Raw genomic sequence first — 22504 nt, 5'->3', positions numbered from 1 at the left:
AGAGCGCTCGGAGGAAACCCATGCAGACACGGGGAGAACGTCCAGACTCTGCACAGACAGTGACCCAAACCTGGAAAATCGAACCCGGGTCTCTGTGTTGCCCGTGTGCCACTGTGCCTACTGTAATCCCGACAGTGCAGAAAGAGGCAATTCGGCCCATCCAGTCTGTGCCAACTCTTCAAAAAGAGCACCTTACTCAGGTCCACCCACCGGCCCTGCCCCCCCCATCCCTGTAACCTCATGCATTTCCCATGGCTAATCCACCTAACTACACATCTATGAGGCAATTTAGCATGGGCCAATCCACCTAATCTGCATTTCTGGATTATGGGAGGAAATTGGAGTACCTGGAGGAAACCCATGCAGACACGGGGAGTACGTGTCTCTTGTCCTCAATCCTTTTATGAATAAAACGGTTTCTCCCTATCTACTCTGTCCAAACCCCTCATGATTTTGGACATCTCTACAAAATCATCTCTCAGCCTTCTTTTCTCCAAGGAAAACAGCCCTAACTTCAGCAATCTACTTTCATACTTGAAATTATGTGGAAATCTGTTGCTCAATATATTGAAGCAGAAGCATCCACAAATATGCCAACTATTTTGAATGTCTCCGGTAGGCCACGGTGGAGGCCAAATGCAAACAGCAGAATGAGTGGACCAAAATCTGAGCATCCCATGCATTCACCTCCTCAAACACTGCCTGCTCCACCTATGGCAGAGTGTGGGTCCAGCATTGGACTTCATAGAAGAAGTTTGACCTTGGACCTGAGGGATGGCGAGTTGTTCGCATAAAGTTAACCTCCTATCCTGATAGATTGTAAACTAACCTCCTTGCAAAATGTGACTGGATTCATAACTGAAAATGAAATGACATTCAACTGACATTCTGGCAAGCAATTTGCAGTGTGTACTGACACACAGACACAAAAATGAGAGAAATCGAAGTCTCAAAACGCTGAGTTACATTTTTAGAACAGAAACCAGAAGGAGAGTTTCTATTGTCTAGTAATGTGTGTCCTGAGGAACATTTTACCTTCTACATACTATTCTGGGGAAATAGTCATAAAATAAAATCGCAGCTGATGAATGTATATTCCGTAAATTCCAAAAACAGATGAAAAGTTGTTTTTATTAGTAGTACATACATGCAGGGACAGAACAGTACCTGGCACCCGCTTGGAGTAGAAGAAAATCATCTTTCCAGTTATAGAAAAACGTTTACATTTATTTATTTGAGGGTTCGGTAGAAAATTTGCAAAGGTATGACATTGCTAACATAATATGGAAATGCAGAATGAGAGAGAAAAGAATTTGCAATGTTAAAATGATGTTTTGTGATAACCTCCATTTTAAATCCAAAGAGTGATTTTTGTGTTTTCAAATTTTCTCACTTTTCAAAAGCACCAACTCAGCACCAAAAGCTGGCATATGACATGAGGCACACTCCGGTACTTGGAGCAAATATACGTCTTCGAATGTGAGCCCAGACTGTAAACGGGTTGTTCTGTTGTGAGATCATCAGAGCTAGGTCTAATCCTGTCCTGTACAGACAGAAGAGTTTCCCGTTGGAATCACCAAACTCAAGTTGACTTATCCACATCTGAGCCAGGCATTCTGAAGGCAGTTGTAATGCAGTCCTGTTAAGATCAGCGAATCCAGCATGATCAAATCTACTCTCTCCCATCAGTCTGACAGAGTCATTTGCTGCTGACATCAGCTGAATTGGGAGAGCTCACTTCATGATTTTAATTGAAAGTTTATGGGACATGAAACTGGCAATGAGTTTACTTATCCCCTATAATATTGCATGGGTATCATTATTTCATACAGTAAATTGTTCAATAAATTGGCAAATGATGACCTCATACAAGATAAATTATATAATAGATTGGAATTTTCATTACCCTTTTGCTGATGAGCTGTTTTTCTTTTTATCCTTCCCACTCTGATTCCCTACTTCCACCTGTCGGACTGCAGGACTTGAGGAAACTAGTGGCACCATTACTGAAGAGTTTCCAGGCAGAGGTGAGTCTCATTTCAGATTTCTTAACGCCAAATAAGGCGCAGTGTTTTAAAGCGTGGGTTTGTAGAATATCATTGAAAAGATGTTTAAATTTTCTAAATTTAGCAATTAAATTGCAGCATCTTTAACAGTAAAGCTTTTACTGTCATGTCGTTTGCTGTGAAATTGAGATAGCTGGCTTTTATGTCTTGCTCTTTTACTTCAAAACCTCAAACTTGCTGTAGTATTGTTGTCATCTTCTGAAATGTGTTTAAAGGCACAGATCCAAAAACAGTAATTATCTTTGAGGTTGCAGGAAAGCTTCAAAATGTCTGCTGGTCTCCCAAGTTCATAATTTGCAATCAATATGATTGAACTGTTTAAATCGAGCTCCCCTTTCTACAGTTTGCTATGAATAGTGCTATCTTTAGCATTAATGGTGACAGTTGTGCTGTGATAGTAGTTGTGTGCATTTGCTAGATTTTTCAGATATTTATATTTTAACTTGGAGGTGCAATCCTGAGGAAATGAGAAAAATGTCACCAAGTGTTAAGACACAGAACAACTGTTGACTTTCCCACCATTTTTGGTTTGATTAACTTAACATGCAGAATTTCTAAATAACATTATTTATATGTAGAAACTATGTCAGTTGTAACAACTGCTATTAGAATTTATCCCATCATTATTTCTGATACTCAAACTTCTCTGTTTATTAATGACTTGGAGCTCAGTCATAGCTGCTGTAACACTTTTTTTTTGCACAATCCTTGTGGAGAAGAAGTCCTGTCTACACATTGAGGATACCCTCCATCATGTTGCGTGGCACTACCACCATGTTAAATGGGACAGACTTCAAATAGATGGTCTTATTAGTGACAGACAGCATGGTTTTGTACGAGGGAGGTCATGTCTCACTAATTTGAGTTTTTTGACAAAGTCACAAAAATGATTGAAGAGGGAAGGGCTGTGGATGTTGTCTACATGGACTTTACTGAAGCATTTTCTTTTTAAAAAAGCTACAGCACAAACAGGCCCTTCGGCCCACAAGTTGCGCTGAACATGTCCCTACCTACTAGGCTTACCTATAACCCTCTCTCTTACTAACTTCCATTAACTTATTCAAAAGTCTCTTAAAAGACCCTATCGAATCCGCCTCCACCACCACTACCGGCAGCCGATTCCACGCACCCACCACCCTCTGAGTGAAAAACTTACCTCGAACATCTCCTCTGTACCTACTCCCCAGCACCCTAAACCTGTGACCTCTTGTGGCAACCATTTCAGCCCTGGGTAAAAGCCTCTGAGAATCCACTCTATCAATACCCCCTCAACATCTTATACACCTCTCTCAGGTCACCTCTCATCCTTCGCTTCTCCAAGGAGAAAAGACCTAGCTCTCTCAACCTATCCTCGTAAGGCATGCCACCTAATCCAGGCAACATCCTTGTAAATCTCCTCTGCACCCTTTCTATGGCTTCCACATCCTTTCTGTAATGAGACGACCAGAACTGAGCACAGTACTCCAGGTGGGGTCTGACCAGGGTCCTATACAGCTGCAGCCCATTATCTCCCGATTTCTAAACTCAGTTCCTCTATTGATGACAAGGTTGATGACATTTGACGAGGTTGGTACAAAAGATTAAATCACACGGGGTCAAGGGTGAACTAGTTCGCTGGATTCAGAACTGGCTTGGCCATAGAAGACAGAGGGTAGCATAGAACATAACAGCGCAGTACAGGCCCTTCGGCCCTCGATGGTGCGCCGACCAGTGAAACCAATCTAAAGACCATCTAACCTACACTATTCCAATATCATCCATGTGTTTATCCAAGGACCATTTAAATGCCCTTAATGTTGGCGAGTCCACTACTGCTGAAGGCAGGGCATTCCACGCCCTTACTACTCTCTGAGTAAAGAACCTACATCTGAAATCTGTCCTATATCTATCACTCCTCAATTTAAAGCTATATCCACTCGTGCTAGCTATCACCATCCGAGGAAAAAGGCTCTCACTATCCACCCTATCTAATCCTCTGATCATCTTGCATGCCTCTATTAAGTCACCTCTTAACCTTCTCTCTAACGAAAACAACCTCAAGTCCCTCAGCCTTTCCTCATAAGACCGTCCCACCATACCAGGCAACATCCTAGTAAATCTCCTCTGCACCCTTTCCAATGCATCCACATCCTTCCTATAATGCGGTGACCAGAACTGTACACAATACTCCAAGTGCGGCCGCACCAGAGTTTTGTACAGCTGCAACATGACCTCCTGGCTCCGAAACTCAATCCCTCTACCAATGGGATTGAGGGTGATTTAGTGGTTTGGATCAGGAATTGGCTAGCTGTAAGAAAACAAAGGGTGGTGGGTGATGGGAAATATTCATCCTGGAGTTCAGTTACTAGTGGTGTACCGCAAGGATCTGTTTTGGGGCCACTGCTGTTTGTCATTTTTATTAATGACCTGGATGAGGGCGTGGAAGGATGGATTAGTAATTTTGCGGATGACACTAAAGTCGGTGAAGTTGTAGACAGTGCGGAGGGAAGTGGCAGGTTACAGAGGGACATAGATAAGCTGCAGAGCTGGGCTGAGAGGTGGCAAATGGAGTTTAATGCGGAAAAGTGTGAGGTGATTCACTTTGGAAGGAGTAACAGGAATACAGAGTACTGGGCTAATGGTAAGATACTTGGTAGTGTGGATGAACAGAGGATCTGGGTGTCCATGTGCATAGATCCCTGAAAGTTGGCACCCAGGTTGATAGGGTTGTTAAGAAGGCGTACAGTGTGTTAGCTTTTATTGGTAGAGGGATTGAGTTTCGGAACCAGGAGGTCATGCTGCAACTGTACAAAACTGGTGCGGCCGCATTTGGAGTATTGCGTACAGTTCTGGTCGCCGTATTATAGGAAAGATGTGGAAGTGTTGGAAAGGGTGCAGAGGGGATTTACCAGGATGTTGCCTGGTATGGTGGGAAAACCATATGAGGAAAGGCTGAGGGGCTTGAGGTTGTTTTCGTTAGAGAGAAGAAGGTTAAGAGGTGACTTAATAGAAGCATACAAGATGATCAGAGGATTAGATAGGGTGGATAGTGAGATCTTTTTTCCTCGGATGGTGATGGCTAGCACGAGGGGACATAGCTTTAAATTGAAGGGTGAGAGATAAAGGACAGATGTTAGAGGTAGGTTCTTTACTCGGAGAGTAGTAAGGGCGTGGAATGCCCTGCCTGCAGCAGTAGTGGACTCGTCAACATTATGAGCATTCAAATGGTTATTGGATAAACATATGGATGATATTGGAATAGTGTAGATTAGAGGGGCTTTAGATTGGTACCACTGGTCGGCGCAACATCGAGGGCCGAAGGGCCTGTACTGCGCTGTTATGTTCTATGTTCTAATAAAAGCTAACACTCCGTACGCCTTCTTAACAACCCTATCAACCTGGGTGCCAACTTTCAGAGATCTATGCACATGGACACCCAGATCTCTCTGTTCATCCACACTACCTAGTATCTTACCATTAGCCCAGTACTCTGTAATCCTGTTACTCCATCGAAAGTGAATCACCTCATACTTTTCCGCATTGAACTCCATTTGCCACCTCTCAGCCCAGCACTGCAGCTTATCTATGTCCCTCTGTAACCTGCAACAACCTTCTGCACTGTCCACAACTCCACTGACTTTAGTGTCATCCACAAATTTACTAACCCATCCTTCTACGCCCTCATCCAGGTCATTTATAAAAATGACAAACAGCAGTGGCCCCAAAACAGATCCTTGCGGTACACCACTAGTAACTGAACTCCAGGATGAATATTTCCCATCAACCACCACCCTCTGTCTTCTTACAGCTAGCCAATTCCTGATCCAAACCGCAAAATCGCCCTCAATCCCATGCCTCTGTATCTTCAGCAATAGCTTACCGTGGGAACCTTATCAAACCTTTTCTCCTTGGAGAGACGAAGGATGAGAGGAGACCTAATAGAGGTGTATAAGATGTTGAGAGGCATAGATCGGGTGGACTCTCAGAGGCTTTTTCCCAGGGTGGAAATGGCTGCTACGAGAGGACACAGGTTTAAGGTGCTGGCGGGTAGGGAGATGTTAGGGGTAAGTTTTTCACAGAGGGTGGTGGGCGAGTGGAATCGGCTGCCATCAGTGGTGGTGGAGGTGAACTCAATAGGGTCTTTTAAGAGAATCCTGGATGAGTGGATGGAGGGTTATAGGTAGGTCTGGAAGGTAGGGATGTGTTTGGCACAACTTGTGGGCCGAAGGGCCTGTTTGTGCTGTAGTTTTTCTATGTTTCTAAACGCTTTACTGAAACCCATATACACCACATCAACTGCTTTACCCTCATCCACCTCTTTGGTCACCTTCTCAAAGAACTCAATAAGGTTTGTGAAGCACGACCTACCCTTCACAAAACCGTGTTGACTATCCCTAATCAAATTATTCCTTTCGAGATGTTTATAAATCCTATCTCTTATTATCCTTTCCAAAACTTTGCCCACAACAGAAGTAAGGCTCACTGGTCTATAATTACCAGGGTTGTCTCTACTCCCCTTCTTGAACAAGGGGACAACATTTGCTATCCTTCAGTCTTCTGGCACTATTCCTGTAGACAATGATGACCGAAAGATCAAAGCCAAAGGCTCTGCAATCTCCTCCCTGGCCTCCCAGAGAATCCTGGGATAAATCCCATCCGGCCCAGGGGACTTATCTATTTTCACACTTTCCAGAATTGCTAACACCTCCTCCTTATTAACCTCAATCCCGTCTAGTCCAATAGCCTGTATCTCAGTATTCTCCTCGACAACATTGTCTTTTTCCTGCGTGAATACTGACGAAAAATATTCATTTAGCGCCTCTCCGATCTCTTGAGGCTCCATGCACAACTTCCCACTACTGTCCTTGACTGGCCCTAATCTTACCCTAGTCATTCTTTTATTCCGGACATACCTATAGAAAGCTTTAGGGTTTTCCTTGATCCTACCTGCCAAAGACTTCTCATGTGCCCTCCTGGCTCTTAACCCTCTCTTTAGGTCCTTCCTGGCTAACCTGTAGTGGAAGGGTGTTTTTCTGAATGGAGGTCTGTAACTAGTGGTGTTCCACAGGGATCAGTGCTGAGACCTCTGTTGTTTGTAATGTATATAAATGATTTGGAAGAAAACATAACTGGTCTGATTAGCAAGTTTGCGGATGACGCTAAGATTGTTGGTGTCATGGATAGTGATGAAGATTGACAGAGAATACAGCAGGATATAGGGTGGAAAATTGGGCGGAGAAATGGCAGATGGAATTTAATCTGGACAAATGCGAGGTATTGCATTTTGGTGTATCCAATTCAGGTGGGAGCTATAAAATAAATTCCAGAACCATCAGGAGCATAGACACACAGAGAAATCTGGGAGTACAGGTCCACAGATCCTGAAAAGTGGCAACACAAGTGGAAAAGGTGATGAAGAAGGCATGTGGCATGCTTGCCTTCATTGGCCGAGGCATCGGGTATAAAAGTTGGCAAATTATGTTAGTTATTTAAAACATTGGTTCGGCCACATTTGGAATACTGTGTCCAGTCCTGGTCACCACACTACGAGAAGGACGTGGTGGCTTTGGAGAGAGTACAGAAAAGGTTTACCAGGATGTTAGCTGGTATGGAAGGTATTAGCTACGAGGCAAGATTGAATGAACTGGGATTGTTCTCCCTGGAAAGACGGAGGCTAAGGGGTGACCTGTTAGAAGTTAATAAAATTATGAGGGGCATAGATACGGTGAAAGTGGGAAGCATTTTCCCAGGGCAGAAATGACAATCACAAGGGGGCACAAGTTCAAGGTAAGGGGCAAAGGTTCAGTCGAGATGTGCGGGGAAAGTTTTTTTACACAGAGGGTGGTGGGGCCCTGGAATGCACTGCCAAGTGAAGTGGTTGAGGCTGATAGGCTGGCAACATTTAAGACTTATCTGAATGGGCCCATGAACAGGTGGGCTATAGAAGGATACAGGCAGTTGGTCCAGGTAGGGCAATGTGATCGGCGCAGGCTTGGTGGGCCAATGGGCCCGTTCCTGTGCTGTATTTTTCTTTGCAGATCTAGCAATTCAAGACTAGGCATCCATGAGGCATTATGGGACATCAGCAGCAGCAGAATTGTACTCTTCCGCAATTCCCCACTCTACCATTGCCACCAAGCCAGGGATTAACCAGGGTTCAATGAAAAGCGCAAGAGGGCATGCCAGGAGCAACAACATGTTCCAAATCCCCTCCAATTTGATTTTCAAGTTTGCTGACGACACCACCGTGGTAGGTCGGATCTCAAACAATGACGAGACCAAGTACAGGAATGAGATGGAGAATCTGGTGAACTGGTGCAGCAACAATAATCTCTCCCTCAATGTCAACAAAACGAAGGAGATTGTCATCGACTTCAGGAAGCGTAAAGAAGAACATGCCCCTCTCTGCATCAATGGGGATGAAGTAGAAAGGGTCGAGAGCTTCAAGTTTTTAGATGTCCAGCTCACCAACAACCTGTCCTGGTTCCCCCATACCGACACTATAGTTAAGAAAGCTCACCAATGCCTCTACTTTCTCAGAAGACTAAGGAAATTTGGCATGTCCGCTACAACTCTCAACAACTTTTACAGATGCACCATAGAAAGCATTCTTTCTGGTTGTATCACAGCTTGGTATGGCTCCTGCTCTGCCCAAGACTGCTAGGAACTACAAAAAGTTCGTGAATGTAGCCCAATCCATCCAAACCAGCCTCCCATCCATTGACTCTGTCTACACTTTGCGCTGCCTCGGCAAAGCAGCCAGCATAATTAAGGACCCCACGCACGCCAGACATTCTCTCTTCCACCTTCTTCCATTGGGAAAAAGATACAAAAGTCTGAGGTCACGTACCAAACGACTCAAGAACAACTTCTTCCCTGCTGCTGTCAGACTTTTGAATGGACTTACTTTGCATTCAGTTGATCTTTCTCCACACCCTAGCTATGACTGTAAGACTACATTCTGCACTCTCTCGTTTCCTTCTCTATGAACAGTATGTTTTGTCCGTATAGCGCTCAAGAAACAATACTTTTCACTGTTAATACATGTGACAATATTAAATCAAATCAAAAAGGTTTAAAGGTTTTTTATTTATTAATGTCACAAGTAGGCTTATATTAACACTGCAATGAAGTTACTGTGAAAATCCCTAGTAGCCATACTCAGGCGCCTGTTAGGGTACACTGAGGGAGAATTTAGCATGGTCAATTCACTTAACCAGCACGTCTTTCGGACTGTGGGAGGCAACTGGAGCACCCGGAGGAAACCCATGCAGACGTAGGGAGCATGTGCAAACTCCACAAAGACAGTGACCCAAGCTGGGAATCGAACCAGGTCCCTGGTGCTGTGAGGCAGCAGTGCTAACCACAGTGTCACCATGTCGTCCCACAAGGGCAGCAGAGACCTGAGAACACCACCCCCTGAAAATTCTCCTTTAAGTCATTCATTATCCTGGCTTGGCAATATATTACTGTCCCTTCACTATTGCTGGAATTCACTTCCTAACAGCACAGTCAATGTACCTACACCGCATGGACTACTGCGGTTCAAAAGGCAGCTTCTCAAGGGCACTAAAGGGTGGGCAATAAATGTTGGCCTAGCCAGTGATGCCCACATCCTGTAAATTAATAAAGAAAATCGAAGTTTGACAATTCAAAGTTCGGTGGGAAAGAAAGCTGTGAAGAGAATGCAACATGGCTGCAAAAGGCTTTAAACAGCTAAAGTGAGTAAGAACGTGGTAAATGAGAAATGTCTACCTTGGTGGGAAAAATAGAAAAGCAGAATATTTTTGAAGGATGGGAGACTGGGGAACATTGGTATTGAGAGGGACCTGGGTGCCATTGTACATTCAGTCATACAGTTCACGTGCAGGTGCAGCAAGCAGTTAAGAAAGGAAATCTATTAGCCTTCACTATAAATGGATTTGAATCTTAGAGTAAATAAGTCTTGCTGCAATTATACACACGGCACGGTAGCACAGTGGTTAGCACTGCTGCTTCACAGCTCCAGGGACCTGGGTTCGATTCCCGGCTTGGGCCACTGTCTGTGTGGAGTTTGCACATTCTCTTTGTGTCTGCGTGGGTTTCCTCCGGGTGCTCCGGTTTCCTCCCACAGTCCAAAGATGTGCGGGTTAGGTTGATTGGCCGTGCTCAAATTGCCCCTTAGTGTCTTGAGATGGGTAGGTTAGAGGGATTAGCGGGTAAATATGTAGGGATAGGGGTCGGGCCTGGGTGGCATTGTGGTCGGTGTAGACTCGATGGGCCGAATGGCCTCTTTCTACACTGTAGGGTTTCTATGATTCTATGAACTTTGGTGAGACCACACTTGGAGTACTTTGTATAGTTTGGGGAATGGAATATATAAAAGGAGTGAGGTTTTGCTGCAATTATGAGATCATATGTAGAACACAATACAGTTTTGGTCTCCTTATTTGAGAAAATATATAAATGCATTCGAAGCAGCTCAGAAAAGGTTCGCTCGGTTGATTCCTGGGATACCTATCTTATAAAGAATGGTTAGACAGCTGGGCCTGTAAACATTGGAGTTTACAAGATTGAGAGGTGATCTTGGTGAGTTGGTAGATGCTGGAAGCATGTTCCCCTTTTGGGAGAGACTAAAATTAGGGGACAGAGTTTAAAAATAAGGGGTCTCCCATTTATGGACATGAGAAGAAATTATTTTTCTCAGGTGGTCATGAATTTTTGAAACACTCTTCCTCAGAGAGCAGTGGAGTTAATATTTTTAAGGCAGAGGTCGATAGATTCTTGACAAACAAAGAAGTCAAAGGTTATCAAGGGTAGGTGGAATGTGGAGTTGAGTCCATAATTAGATCAGACATGAAGCACAGGCTCAAGAGGACGAATGGCCTCCACCTGCTCCTACCTAATTCATATGTTTGTGTGCATGATCTCCTTATATAAGGAAGGGTGTATTGGCCTGGAGATTGTGCAACAAATGTTCACTGGGCCGATTTCTGGATGAGGGACTTTCCAATGAGGAGCTGTTGAATAAACTAGGTCTATATTTACTCGAGTTTGGAAGAAAGGTGATGTCATTAAAACACACAAAATTCTCAAGGAGCTTGACAGAGTAGATGCTGGGAAGATGTTTTCCCTGGGTAGGGTTGGGTTTCATAGATTTTTATGATTTGCCTATAATTTTTTCTGAAGAAACTGATGTTGGTCTACAAAGCATGATGGTTAGCTTTGCTGAAATATGTGAATTTATCAATTTTGGAATATGTTTATATGTGAAATTTCTCACTGAAAAATAGGAAGTTACTTAGATGAAAAGGGGACCACACATTAACTCCTATGGGTCGTTGCAAGGGCAAAATACTATAACATATTTTATGCTGATGAAAGATAGAACAGTTGAGTTAAAAGAACTAATTCCATGTTAAGTGCAGTAATATATTGAAATCTGTTTTGAGTTGATGCTTGTTTCATTCTGAAATGCTTTTCAAAGCTATACTCGTAAAACTTTTGTGTAAGAACAATGGAAGAGATAAAATGGAGACGTTAATGCTGGCTTGCAGAAAATAAAGGATAAGATGAATGTGAAACTGCAGATTTGCAAAAGTTAAGAGAAATGTGAATCTCAAAACGTTTGGAAAATCAGAAAAGACCTGTAAGTGTCTACATATTGGGGAAATGGATCTGTGACATCAACTTGATCCAGTCATATTGTCCAGGACAAACTACAGCATGGGCAGGGTCTCTTGATGGGGTTAAAAGGAAGGGGCGACAGGACATCCTTGCCAGATGTCAGTAGAACACAGAAGAGGAGACTGTTCCTCAGAGTGTTCCGAAGCTGAAACTGTCAGAGCTGAGTTATGCTATATTGTCATTAACTTTGTAATTCTCTGAGATGCTTAATAAACTCTCTGACTTGATTAAAGGAAGTGAGTTTGTACCTTGTCGGCTAGAATTGGTGAAGAACCTGACTGCGATAGGGTATCCTCTAATAAGGGATCAACTATTTCAGACGGAGATGATGACAAATTCTTTCACTCAAGTTGTGAATCTTTGGAATTCTCTACCACAGAGGGCTTCGTTATTGCATAGATTCAAGTCAGAGATCAATAGATTTTTAGATAGAGGAAATCAGGAGATATGTAAATAGTGTGAAAAGGTTCAGCTGAGGTCATGGAACAACCATGATCATCATCTTGAATTGAGAATGGTCAATTCCTTCTATTTCTTATGACCGTAAGAAATCCTTTTTGCTTCTATTCCACCTTGCAGGCTTTCAAATTTGTCAGCATGTTTAAGTTTCAAAAGGGGCTAAATTCTGAATGAAATGTTTGAAAAGTCTTCTCTCAGTTGCTTGTAATTCAGTAATATATATCACATTGAATTATACTTGTTCAATGGAAATCACTTTTGTGTGGCTTCATCCCAATGGTAACAATCTCTCCCGAATATTCTTTCAATAGGTGGACTTGCCTTTCACTTTTTCAATTTCAAAAATGTTTCATGAAAATTATCTCTGATTTAGGTTATTTCCTGTGTTCCCATTGCTTTCGGGGAAAGATCTTTGTCGAGAATAAAAGTATAAATCCAAATGAGAAAAACGTCAGATTTCTTTGCACATGCTTGAGTTAAGCCAAAATATATCCACGTTTGGTTTATCTCACATGTTTCTGAAATAAAAAAGCCTTCTACAATAGGCCCTGGAATAGAATTTGGATCAGAAGGTAACTGCATAGAAAGCTTTCTTGTGTTTAACTGCTAGAGCTATTTACTATTATTTATCACTGTTGTATATTTAAACCGGAAGGTGGATTTTGCATACTTTAAATGTGAAAATTCACTGGAATTTCTTGAATATTTACATAAACCTCAGATTATGAGGAACAGCTGGAATTTAAATGGTATGGGTGATGATGCCTTGCTTTTGGTAATGGTCCATGCAGTAAACTGATACAAATTTATTTCTCAATCTTTTGTACTTGCAGTGTTCAAATTTTCTTTTCATGTAACATATTTACAGAGTTATTTTAAATTGAAGTAAATATTAATATATACTAACAAAAGCAGTTTTTGTTCATTTTGGCTTGTACCCTTTGATAGCATCTTGTTTTGGTTGAAGTGGTTAGTGGGAGTGGTTATCAGTCTCCACACTTAATCTCCATGTGCCCTATCGATCCAGCATTGGGATGACCAGAACGTGATCTTGTAATGTGTATATGAGTTGCAAAGGCTCACTTTGTATTGTTTGTCTCAGCATTCATCCAAAACACCAATCCCCTGCACCTGCAAAACCAACTTTGCAGAAGTTTCCACTTGTGGGAGAGTCTAAAACTAGAGGGCCATAAATACAGGCTATTTATAAAGGTCTTGTGCAGCGTTAAACTTTAATAACCTTGGATATCCATATGATATAAGCAAATTGTAAATGGTGAATAGCATAGTTATATTTGAGAGGAAGCTCGAAAAACACATGAAGAATAAAAGGATATGCTGATAGGTTGCATGGGAAGAGGTTCATGAGGAGCAGGAACATCTGGACAGACCAGCTGAGCTGAATAGCTTGTTCGTGTACATACGAACTTATGAAGTTAAAATATAAAGTTTATTTATTAGTGTCACAAGTAGGCTTACATTAACACTGCAATGAAGTTACTGTGAAAATCCTCTTGTTGCCACACTCCGCTGCCTGTACACTGAGGGAGAATTTAGCATGGCCAATGCAACTAACCAGCACGTCTTACACTCTGTGGGAGGAAACCAGAGCACCTGGAGAAAACCCACGCAGACATGGGGAGAACGTGCAGACTCCACACTGCCAGTGACCCAAGCTGGGAATTGAACCCAGGTCCCTGGCACTGAGGCGCAACAGTGCTAACCAGTGTGCCACTATGCCACCTATTTGGAGCAGGTGTAGGACATGAGGCCCCTTGAGCTTGCTGTGCCATTTGATAAGATCATGCTAATCTGATTTTGGCTTCCACTTTACTGTCTACCCCCTATGAGTCCCATGTCAGCCAAGCATCTATCTAACTTGAGTCTTAAAATTCAATGTCCCAGCTTCACTGTTCTCCGGGGAAGAGAATTCCACAGAGTAATGACCTTCTGAGAAGAAATTTCTTCTCCTCTCTGCCAAAAAGGGGAGACCCCTTGTTTGTCCCTTGGTTCTAGTCTGTCTAGTAAATGGAAAACAGCCTTTCAGTAACCACCAAGTCAATTCCCCTCAGGATCTTATATGTTTTAATAAAATCACCTCTCCAATCAGTACAGGCCCATCCTCTAGATGTGCTGTACTTAGATTTCCAGAAGGCTTTCAACAAGCTGCCACATATAATACAACGTAAGAACTCATGGTGTGGTGGGTAACACATTAGCATGAATAGAAGATTGCCTGACTGGCAGTTAAACAGAGTATGCGTAAATAGATATTTTTCTGCTTGGCAGGGAGTGATAAGTGGCGTCCTGCAGTCTCACTTATTCTGTATTTGGAGTTGCTGTTGTTTGGGGGTTTTACTTCAGCCTAGATCAAGCCTTCGTAGAGTTCACAGCTATTCAATAATCCTGCGTTGTTTTCACTCAACCCCACATACTATCACTTCACATTGTTTTGTCCTCCAACTGCAGTACATAACATCACCTTTTTACAATTTATGTTAGTGAATTAAATGAGGGGAGCGAAGGCATGGTAATCAAATTGACAGATAAAACAAAGATAGGTCGGAAAGTATGTTGAGAAGGGGACATGGGAGGTTGCAGACAGATATACATAGGTTGGGTAAATGGGCAAAAATCTAGCAGATTGGCAAAATATCAAGTCGTTCACTTTGGCAGAAAGAATAGAAAAATAAAACATAAACGGAGAACAATTGCAAAATTCCAAGGTGCAGAGATATCTAAGTGTTCTAGTGCATGAGTAATAAAAAGTCACTATGCAAGTACAGCAAGTAATTAAGAAGGATAATGGAATGCTACCATTTACGAGGAGAGAAATTGACCATAAAAATAAGGATGTTATGCTTCAGTTGTGCAAGGTATTGGTGAGACCACATCTCGAATAGTGTGCGCAGTTTTGATCTCCTCATTTAAGGAAGGATGTTAGTGTGTTGGACATGGTTCAAAGGTGGTTTACTAGATTGATTCCTGGAATGAACAGGTTGTCTCATGAAGGTCTTGAAAAGGTTAGACAGATTGGGCTTGTTTTCACTGGAGTTCAGTATAATGTGGAGTGATTTGATTGAAATATATAAAATCCTGAATGGTCTTGTCAAGGCAGATGCGGAAATGATATTTCCTCTTGTGGGTGAGTCCAGAATTAGAGAGCACTGTTTTAAAATGAAGTGTTACCCTTAGAGGATGGAGGAATTTTTTTTTCTTTTGAGGGTTGTGCGAATCTGGGACCCTGCCTCAGAGGTAGAGGCAGAGCCATGAATATTTTAAGGCGGAGGTAGATGGATTCTTGTTCGGCAAGGGAAATCGGAGCTAAATAGGAATATGGAATTCGCAACACAAATAGGTTGACCATAATTATTAAATTATTATTAAAGGGCAGAGCAGCCTGAGGAGCCAAATGGCCGCCTGCTCCAAATTCATGTTTGTAACCTTTATCTACTGTAATGTATTATACATTCTTTGTGAAATTCTGGGTAATTGGTCCATTTAGTCAATCAGATACAAATCTGATGCAGCCGACATGCACCAGCAAACCTCCCTGCAAGTAAAAGGTGTCTGGAAAACTCCTCCCTGACCCTCAAAGGAAATTGAGCAAGCTTCAGACAACTGCAGTGACATAATTATGGCTGTCAGTCACTGAGGTTGATACCAGTGATCTGACTGATTTTATTTTTATTCAACTTCATAATGTTTTGATGCAACTGAGTGACTTGCATTTGAGAAGACTTTAAGAGTCAAACACATTGTTGTGAGTCACATGTAGGCCAGATTAGATAAAGCTGGTAGATTTCCTTCCTTAAAGAGCATTAGTGAACCAGGTTGGTTTTTGCTGCAACCCAGCCATTTCATGATCAGCATTACGGAAACTAGCTTTTTAAAAAGCTGAGTTTATATTCCCCAGCTGCCATTAACACATTTCTCTGTTTCACCAGTCCAGTAAAGTAACCAATATGCTACTGTTTCCTGTGCATGACAACATTTTGTTCGCCACTACTTGAAAGAAGCAAAATAGTTATTCAAGTGTTTCAGTTTGTTGGAGTGAATGATTCTATTTGGATTGATTTCCTTCCTCGACATTTATCTCTCCATTTAGGAATCTTGGTCTTCTGAAGAAGAGGGGAGATATTATAGAAACATATAAGATTATGAAGGGAATAGGTAAGATAGAAGCAGGGAAGTTGTTTCCACTGGCAGTTGAAATTAGAACTCGGGGGCATGGCCACAAAATAATGGGGAGCAGATTTAGGAGGAACTTCTTCACACAAAGGTTTGTGAATCTGTGGAATTCCCTGTGCAGTGAAGCACTTGAGGCTACCTCATTGAATGTTTTTAAGGCAAGGAAAGATAAATGTTTGAACAGTAAAGGAATTGAGGGCTATGGTGAGCGGGCGGGTAAGTGGAGCTGAGTCCACAATAAGGTCAGCCATGATCTTACTGAATGGCGGAGCAGATTTGAGGGGCCAGATGGCCTACTACAGCTCCTTGTTCTTATGATCTTAAGTACTGTTTAAAACTAATGCTGAATGAAAGTGGCGTTAGCATAACTTCACCTCTTTGTGACTTAATAGCTTGTATGAAGAAGTTTATGTAGCATGTGGATTTTGAAAAGGTGTTGACAAAGAACCACTTTTGTTACTGAGCATGTTACTTGCATTAGTCACTTAAATTGAAGCATGTGGGATTAAAGGGACAGTGGCCGCATGGAAACTTAGATGGATTTTGAGACAGAAAGCCGAGAATAATGGTGAAGAGTTGCTTTTGAGACCGGCAGCAAGTTCCCCAGAAGTCAGTATTGGACCACTGCTCTTTCTGTTATATATTAGTGACCTAGATTTGGGTGTACAGGACACAATTTCAATGTTCAGATGGCACAAAAACAAGGATACCTGTCATTACGGATTTCTGGAGGATGTGGACTGGTGAAGTAAGGGAGACGTTGACAGATAAAATTTAATGTAGAGAATTGGAAAGCGACACATTTTGGCAGGATGGATGTAGTGATGCACTATAAACTAAATGTTTTGATTTTAAAGGGGATGCAGGAACAAAGAGACCTGACTAAATGTGCAAAAATCTTTGAAGCTGGCAGGGCATTTAAGAAGGCTGTTCTGTTTTTAATAAGCATATGGACCTTGGGTTTATTAATGGAGCAAAAGAATATTAAGCAAGTAAGTTATGCTAAAACTTTGTAAAACACTGGTTCAGCCTCAGCAAGACATGATGCTCAATTATGGAAGCCAGACTTTATGAAGAATGTCAAGGCCTTAGAGATGTTGCAGAAGAATTGACAAGAATGGTACCTGGATTAGGGACCTCAGAGACTGAAGGAGTTGGGGTTCTCCTTAGAGACAGAAAAGATTAAGAGGAGATTTTATAGTGTTGTTCAATGTCTTGAATCATATAATAGCTACAGTCTACACCGACTCTCTGACAGAGCATCTTACCCAGGTCCACCGCCCACCCTATCCCCATACTCCCATACATTTACCATGGCTAATCCCTCTGCACATCTTTGCTCATGAAGGGGCAATTTAGCATGGCCAATCCACCTAACCTGAACATCTTTGGATTGTGGGAGGAAACCCGAGCGCCCAGAGGAAACCCACACAGACATGGAGCGAACATGCAAATCCACACCCGAGGCTGGATTTGAACCCCAGTCTTGGCGCTGTGAGGCAGCAGTGCTAACCACTGAGCCACCATTTTGCTGGAGTAAATAAAGGGAAACTTTCAGATGGGAGAAGGGTTGAAAGATGGGAGAACCCACATTTGAGGTGATTTTCTTTAAAGAGCTGGAGGCAACAGGAGGGCATGCTTTTTTAAAAACAGCGAGGAGTTATGATCAGGGATATACTGCCTGAAAAGGCGGTGGAAGCATTTCAGTAGTAACATTCAAAAGAGAATTGGGTAAGTCCTTGAAGGGAAAGAATTGCAAGGCTATGGGCAAAGAGCAGAGAAGTGGGATTAAGTGGATAGCGGCATCAAAGACCAGGCATTGTGTGATGGGCTGAATGGCCACTTTCTGTGCTCTATTGTTCTATGATTATATCCTCCTCACTTATAGAACAAAGAACAGTACAGCACAGGAAACAGGCCCTTCGGCCCTCCAAGCCTGTGCCGCTCATTGGTCCAACTAGACCATTCGTTTGTATCCCTCCATTCCCAGACTGCTCATGTGACTATCCAGGTAAGTCTTAAACGATGCCAGCGTGTCTGCCTCCACCACCCTACTTGGCAGTGCATTCCGGGCCCCCACCACTCTGTGTAAAAAACATCCCTCTGATATCTGAGTTATACCTCGCCCCTCTCACCTTGAGCCCGTGACCCCTCGTGATCGTCACCTCCGACTGGGAAAAAGCTTCCCACTGTTCACCCTATCTATACCCTTCATAATTTTGTACACCTCTATTAGGTCTCCCCTCATTCTCCGTCTTTCCAGGGAGAACAAGCCCAGTTTACCCAATCTCTCCTCATAGCTAAGACCCTCCATACCAGGCAACATCCTGGTAAACCTTCTCTGCATTCTCTCTAAAGCCTCTACGTCCTTCTGGTAGTGCGGCGACCAGAACTGGATGCAGTACCCCAAATGTGGCCTAACCAGCATTCTATACAGCTGCAACATCAGACTCCAGCTTTTATACTCTATACCCCGTCCTATAAAGGCAAGCATACCATATGCCTTCTTCACCACCTTCTCCACCTGTGTTGCCACCTTCAAGGATTTATGGACTTGCACACCTTGGTCTCTCTGTGTTTCTATACTCTTGATGGCTCTGCCAATTATTGTATAATTCCCCCTTACATTTGTTCTTCCAAAATGCATCACTTCGCATTTATCTGGATTAAATTCCATCTGCCATTTCTCCGCCCAATTTTCCAGCCTATCTATATCCTGCTGTATTGTCCGACAATGTTCATCGTTATCCGCAAGTCCAGCCATCTTCGTGTCATCCGCAAACTTGCTGATAACACCAGTTACACCTTCTTCCAAATCATTTATATATATCACAAATAGCAGAAGTCCCAGTACAGAGCCCTGCGGTGTGAGTGAGGAGGAAAGAGGATTGGCTGAGTGATGATGTAATTTGGGCATGTCCCCATTGGTAAAAATGACTTGAGCTGGAATTTTCAAGTGAGTAGATAATATGGACCATGATGAGCTGTTTCACCTTGTCCACAACAGTAGAACCAGCAGACACAGCATGCACTCACTGACATTTATAAGAAAAATCTGCACTAACATTTCCGTGAGTAAGTGGTTAATCTATAGAGCAAGTTCCTAGTGAAATGGTGAAACAGTTTGTATTTATTCATTTAAATGTAAATTAGAAAGATTTTTTTCGGGAAACTAACATTTTGAGTTAGAATATGTAAACCGTTTCAGACATGACATGGTAAGTTCAGAAGGCTTGGAAGGAGCAAGTGACTTTTGACCAAGATTCTCAGGCATTTCTGACAATTTTCATATCTCAGTCTGTTGCAGACAAATAGAATTTGTTGGCTGTGAAAAGTCAGCAATCCATCATTGCTGTAAGTATGCAACACCTGGGATGGTACAAGGGGAATTACAAGTGGTGTTTTTTTTCAGGCAGCAATTCCTGAATTGGATGTTCAATGCCTTTTATCCAGTCCAGTAATGCTTTATTCAGTAGTCATTTCAAATTTCCCCCACGTTTGGTGACAAGCACCTGTAAGCATCTGGAGTCATGAAAGGCATTTGAAGCCAAATTTCTTGTTTAATGATATCCACTGGGTGATTCTTCATAAGGTCATACTGCTATTGTTGAGTCTACCCTGGTACTGTGTTCCTAACTTTGTGGACGGAGTGAAAGCCAACCTTGGGGATAAGCAGGCCAGTTAATCCTCTATCTGCTATTTCTCTGAGCTTCATTTATTTCAGATAATTATGTATTTTTACTCTCTCAAATTTTCTTCAGAGATGTAAATCCAGAATGAAGAATTGTAACAGTAAATTGACATAGAGGAAGATGTGCCTTATTGTTGATGAAGCAGTTTAAAAGGAATCTGTTCCTGGCTTCTGAGATGATGGCTCTGTGGACAAATGTTTGTTACTAATTTGTGCAAATCAGGGAGGTTCCTGCTCCACTATTTATCTCTGCTATCTCCCCTGGCTTCTATAGCATGGCCAGATTCCTCCTCAACTTATAATTCCTCACCCTACACACACGGCACGAGTGGGAGGCTCAGTACCTCTTGGAGAGAGAATAGAATAGAATAGAATCCCTACAGTACAGAAAGAGGCCATTCGGCCCATCGAGTCTGCACCGACCACAATCCCACGCAGGCCCTACCCCCATATCCCTACATATTTTACCCACTAATCCCTCTAACCTACGCATCTCAGGACACTAAGGGGCAATTTTAGCATGGCCAATCAACCTAACCCACACATCTTTGGACTGTGGGAGGAAACCGGAGCACCCGGAGGAAACCCACGCAGACACGAGGAGAATGTGCAAACTCCACACAGACAGTGACCCAAGCCGGGAATCGAACCCAGGTCCCTGGAGCTGTGAAGCAGCAGTGCTAACCACTGTGCTACCGTGCCACTAGAGAGAGAGGAATAAATAGATTAGCTAAAATGCCTGTTCCTGCTGATATCCAAAACAATGGATATGGCCATTGGGTTAGGATGCAACTCTGTTGTGACAGCTTGCATCATTGAATAGCTGGACTCTGTTCCTTTTTTAAGTAAGAACAAACTTGCATTTATATTTCCCTTGCACGATATCAGGAAGAATTAAAGCACTTTATAGCAAATTATGTACTGTTTCAGTATTGGAAATGTAGCTGTCAGTTTGCATACATCAAGCTGCCACAAGCAGGATAGTGATTAGGTCCAGATAATCTGTTTTAGTGGTGTTGGCTGAAGGATAAATATTCACCAAGACAATGGGAATTAATCCCATGCTGTTCTTCAGAATTGTGCCATGGGATTTTATATGTCTATCTGAGATGGCAAATAAGGCCTTGGTTCAATGTTTTATCTGTTAGGTGGCACGTCCAATAGTGTAGAACTCCCTCAGTGTGGCATTGAAATGTTAGCCTGGATTATGTGCTGAAGTCTCTGGAATGGGACTTGAGTCCACAACTGTGGTGATTTGAGACCACAAATAGGGTGGTTGAATGTGTTGTTTAAAAGGAGGAACTTCTTTATATAAATATTGAAGTTCAGCAACTCAGCAGAATCAGTGTCCAGAAAGCTGGCGTAAACCTGCCACGGAATTAGCTATTGATTGATCTGTTTTTCGAAAATGGCTGTGAAATTTGAATCTTTGAACAATTACTGAGGGCTTCAGATTATGGTGATTCTGGACCAGAACAACTAAATCTGAAAATGAAATCTCCCCTTGCTTCTGTAGCATGGCCAGATTCACAGGCGGTACGGTAGCACAGTGGTTAGCACTGCTGCTTCACAGCTCCAGGGTCCCGGGTTCGATTCCCGGCTCGGGTCACTGTCTGTGTGGAGTTTGCACATTCTCCTCGTGTCTGCGTGGGTTTCCTCCGGGTGCTCCGGTTTCCTCCCACAGTCCAAAGATGTGCGGGTTAGGTTGATTGGCCAGGTTAAAAATTGCCCCTTCGAGTCCTGGGATGTGTAGGTTAGAGGGATTAGTGGGTAAATATGTGGGGGTAGGGCCTGGGTGGGATTGTGGTCGGTGCAGACTTGATGGGCCGAATGGCCTCCTTCTGCACTGTAGGGATTCTATGATTCTTCTATGAGATTCCTCATCAATTTATAATCTGGATAACAATACATTCAGGAGAATCAAGCGCTCTCTTCACCTCATTTTCTATTCCATTTGCTAAAATGAAATGCTGCAACCTCTCCACGTCTTCAGTCTCGTCCTCACTTCTATCTTCAAACTCACTGACTACCCTGAACATAGCCATGGTGCTGCTAACTTAAAATTCCATCCAGTAAACCCATAATAAAAACTAGCTACTCTCTGTATGGTATCGTGTTTCCACACGGAACATTGAAAAACTTTAACTTTTGTTAAACTTTATTAATAACAGTAATAAATATGAAAACAGGACTAGTAAAATAGGTCTTGCTTACAGGCTCTTGCAGACTGAAAATCCTGCCAAAGCCCACATGCGTCAGAACACTCCAGTAAAGCAATTACATAGGAGAAAAGGCTCCTAAGAATACTCTGTACTCAAAATGACACTCAGTAATGACAACCCCTTGATTAAGAGCTAACCGTGCTACCACTGAGCTGACATTTAGGTTTTTATTTGAACAGCGGCCTCTTAGGTGAGGCACATGGCATTTGTGGGGAAAGTGCTATACTGTA

The 22504-nt window shown here is 42.6% G+C and overlaps 1 protein-coding gene across 9 annotated transcripts in view; it reads left to right on the top strand.

Annotated features, from left to right (window-relative positions):
• Nucleotides 1-22504, top strand: part of LOC144501444 (protein CASP-like) — a 779365-nt gene that overhangs the window by 241902 nt on the left and 514959 nt on the right. For all 9 annotated transcript variants that reach the window (XM_078225211.1, XM_078225210.1, XM_078225209.1 and 6 more), the window contains exon 3: nucleotides 1980-2027. In XM_078225211.1, coding sequence (XP_078081337.1) covers nucleotides 1980-2027 — 48 coding nt within the window. The remainder of the gene's footprint in view (nucleotides 1-1979; nucleotides 2028-22504) is intronic.

This window comes from Mustelus asterias, chromosome 12 (assembly GCF_964213995.1).
Source record: "Mustelus asterias chromosome 12, sMusAst1.hap1.1, whole genome shotgun sequence".
Classification (NCBI taxonomy): domain Eukaryota; kingdom Metazoa; phylum Chordata; class Chondrichthyes; order Carcharhiniformes; family Triakidae; genus Mustelus; species Mustelus asterias.
Note: the sequence above shows the minus strand (reverse complement) of the source record. Positions and strands in the feature narration are given on the sequence as shown.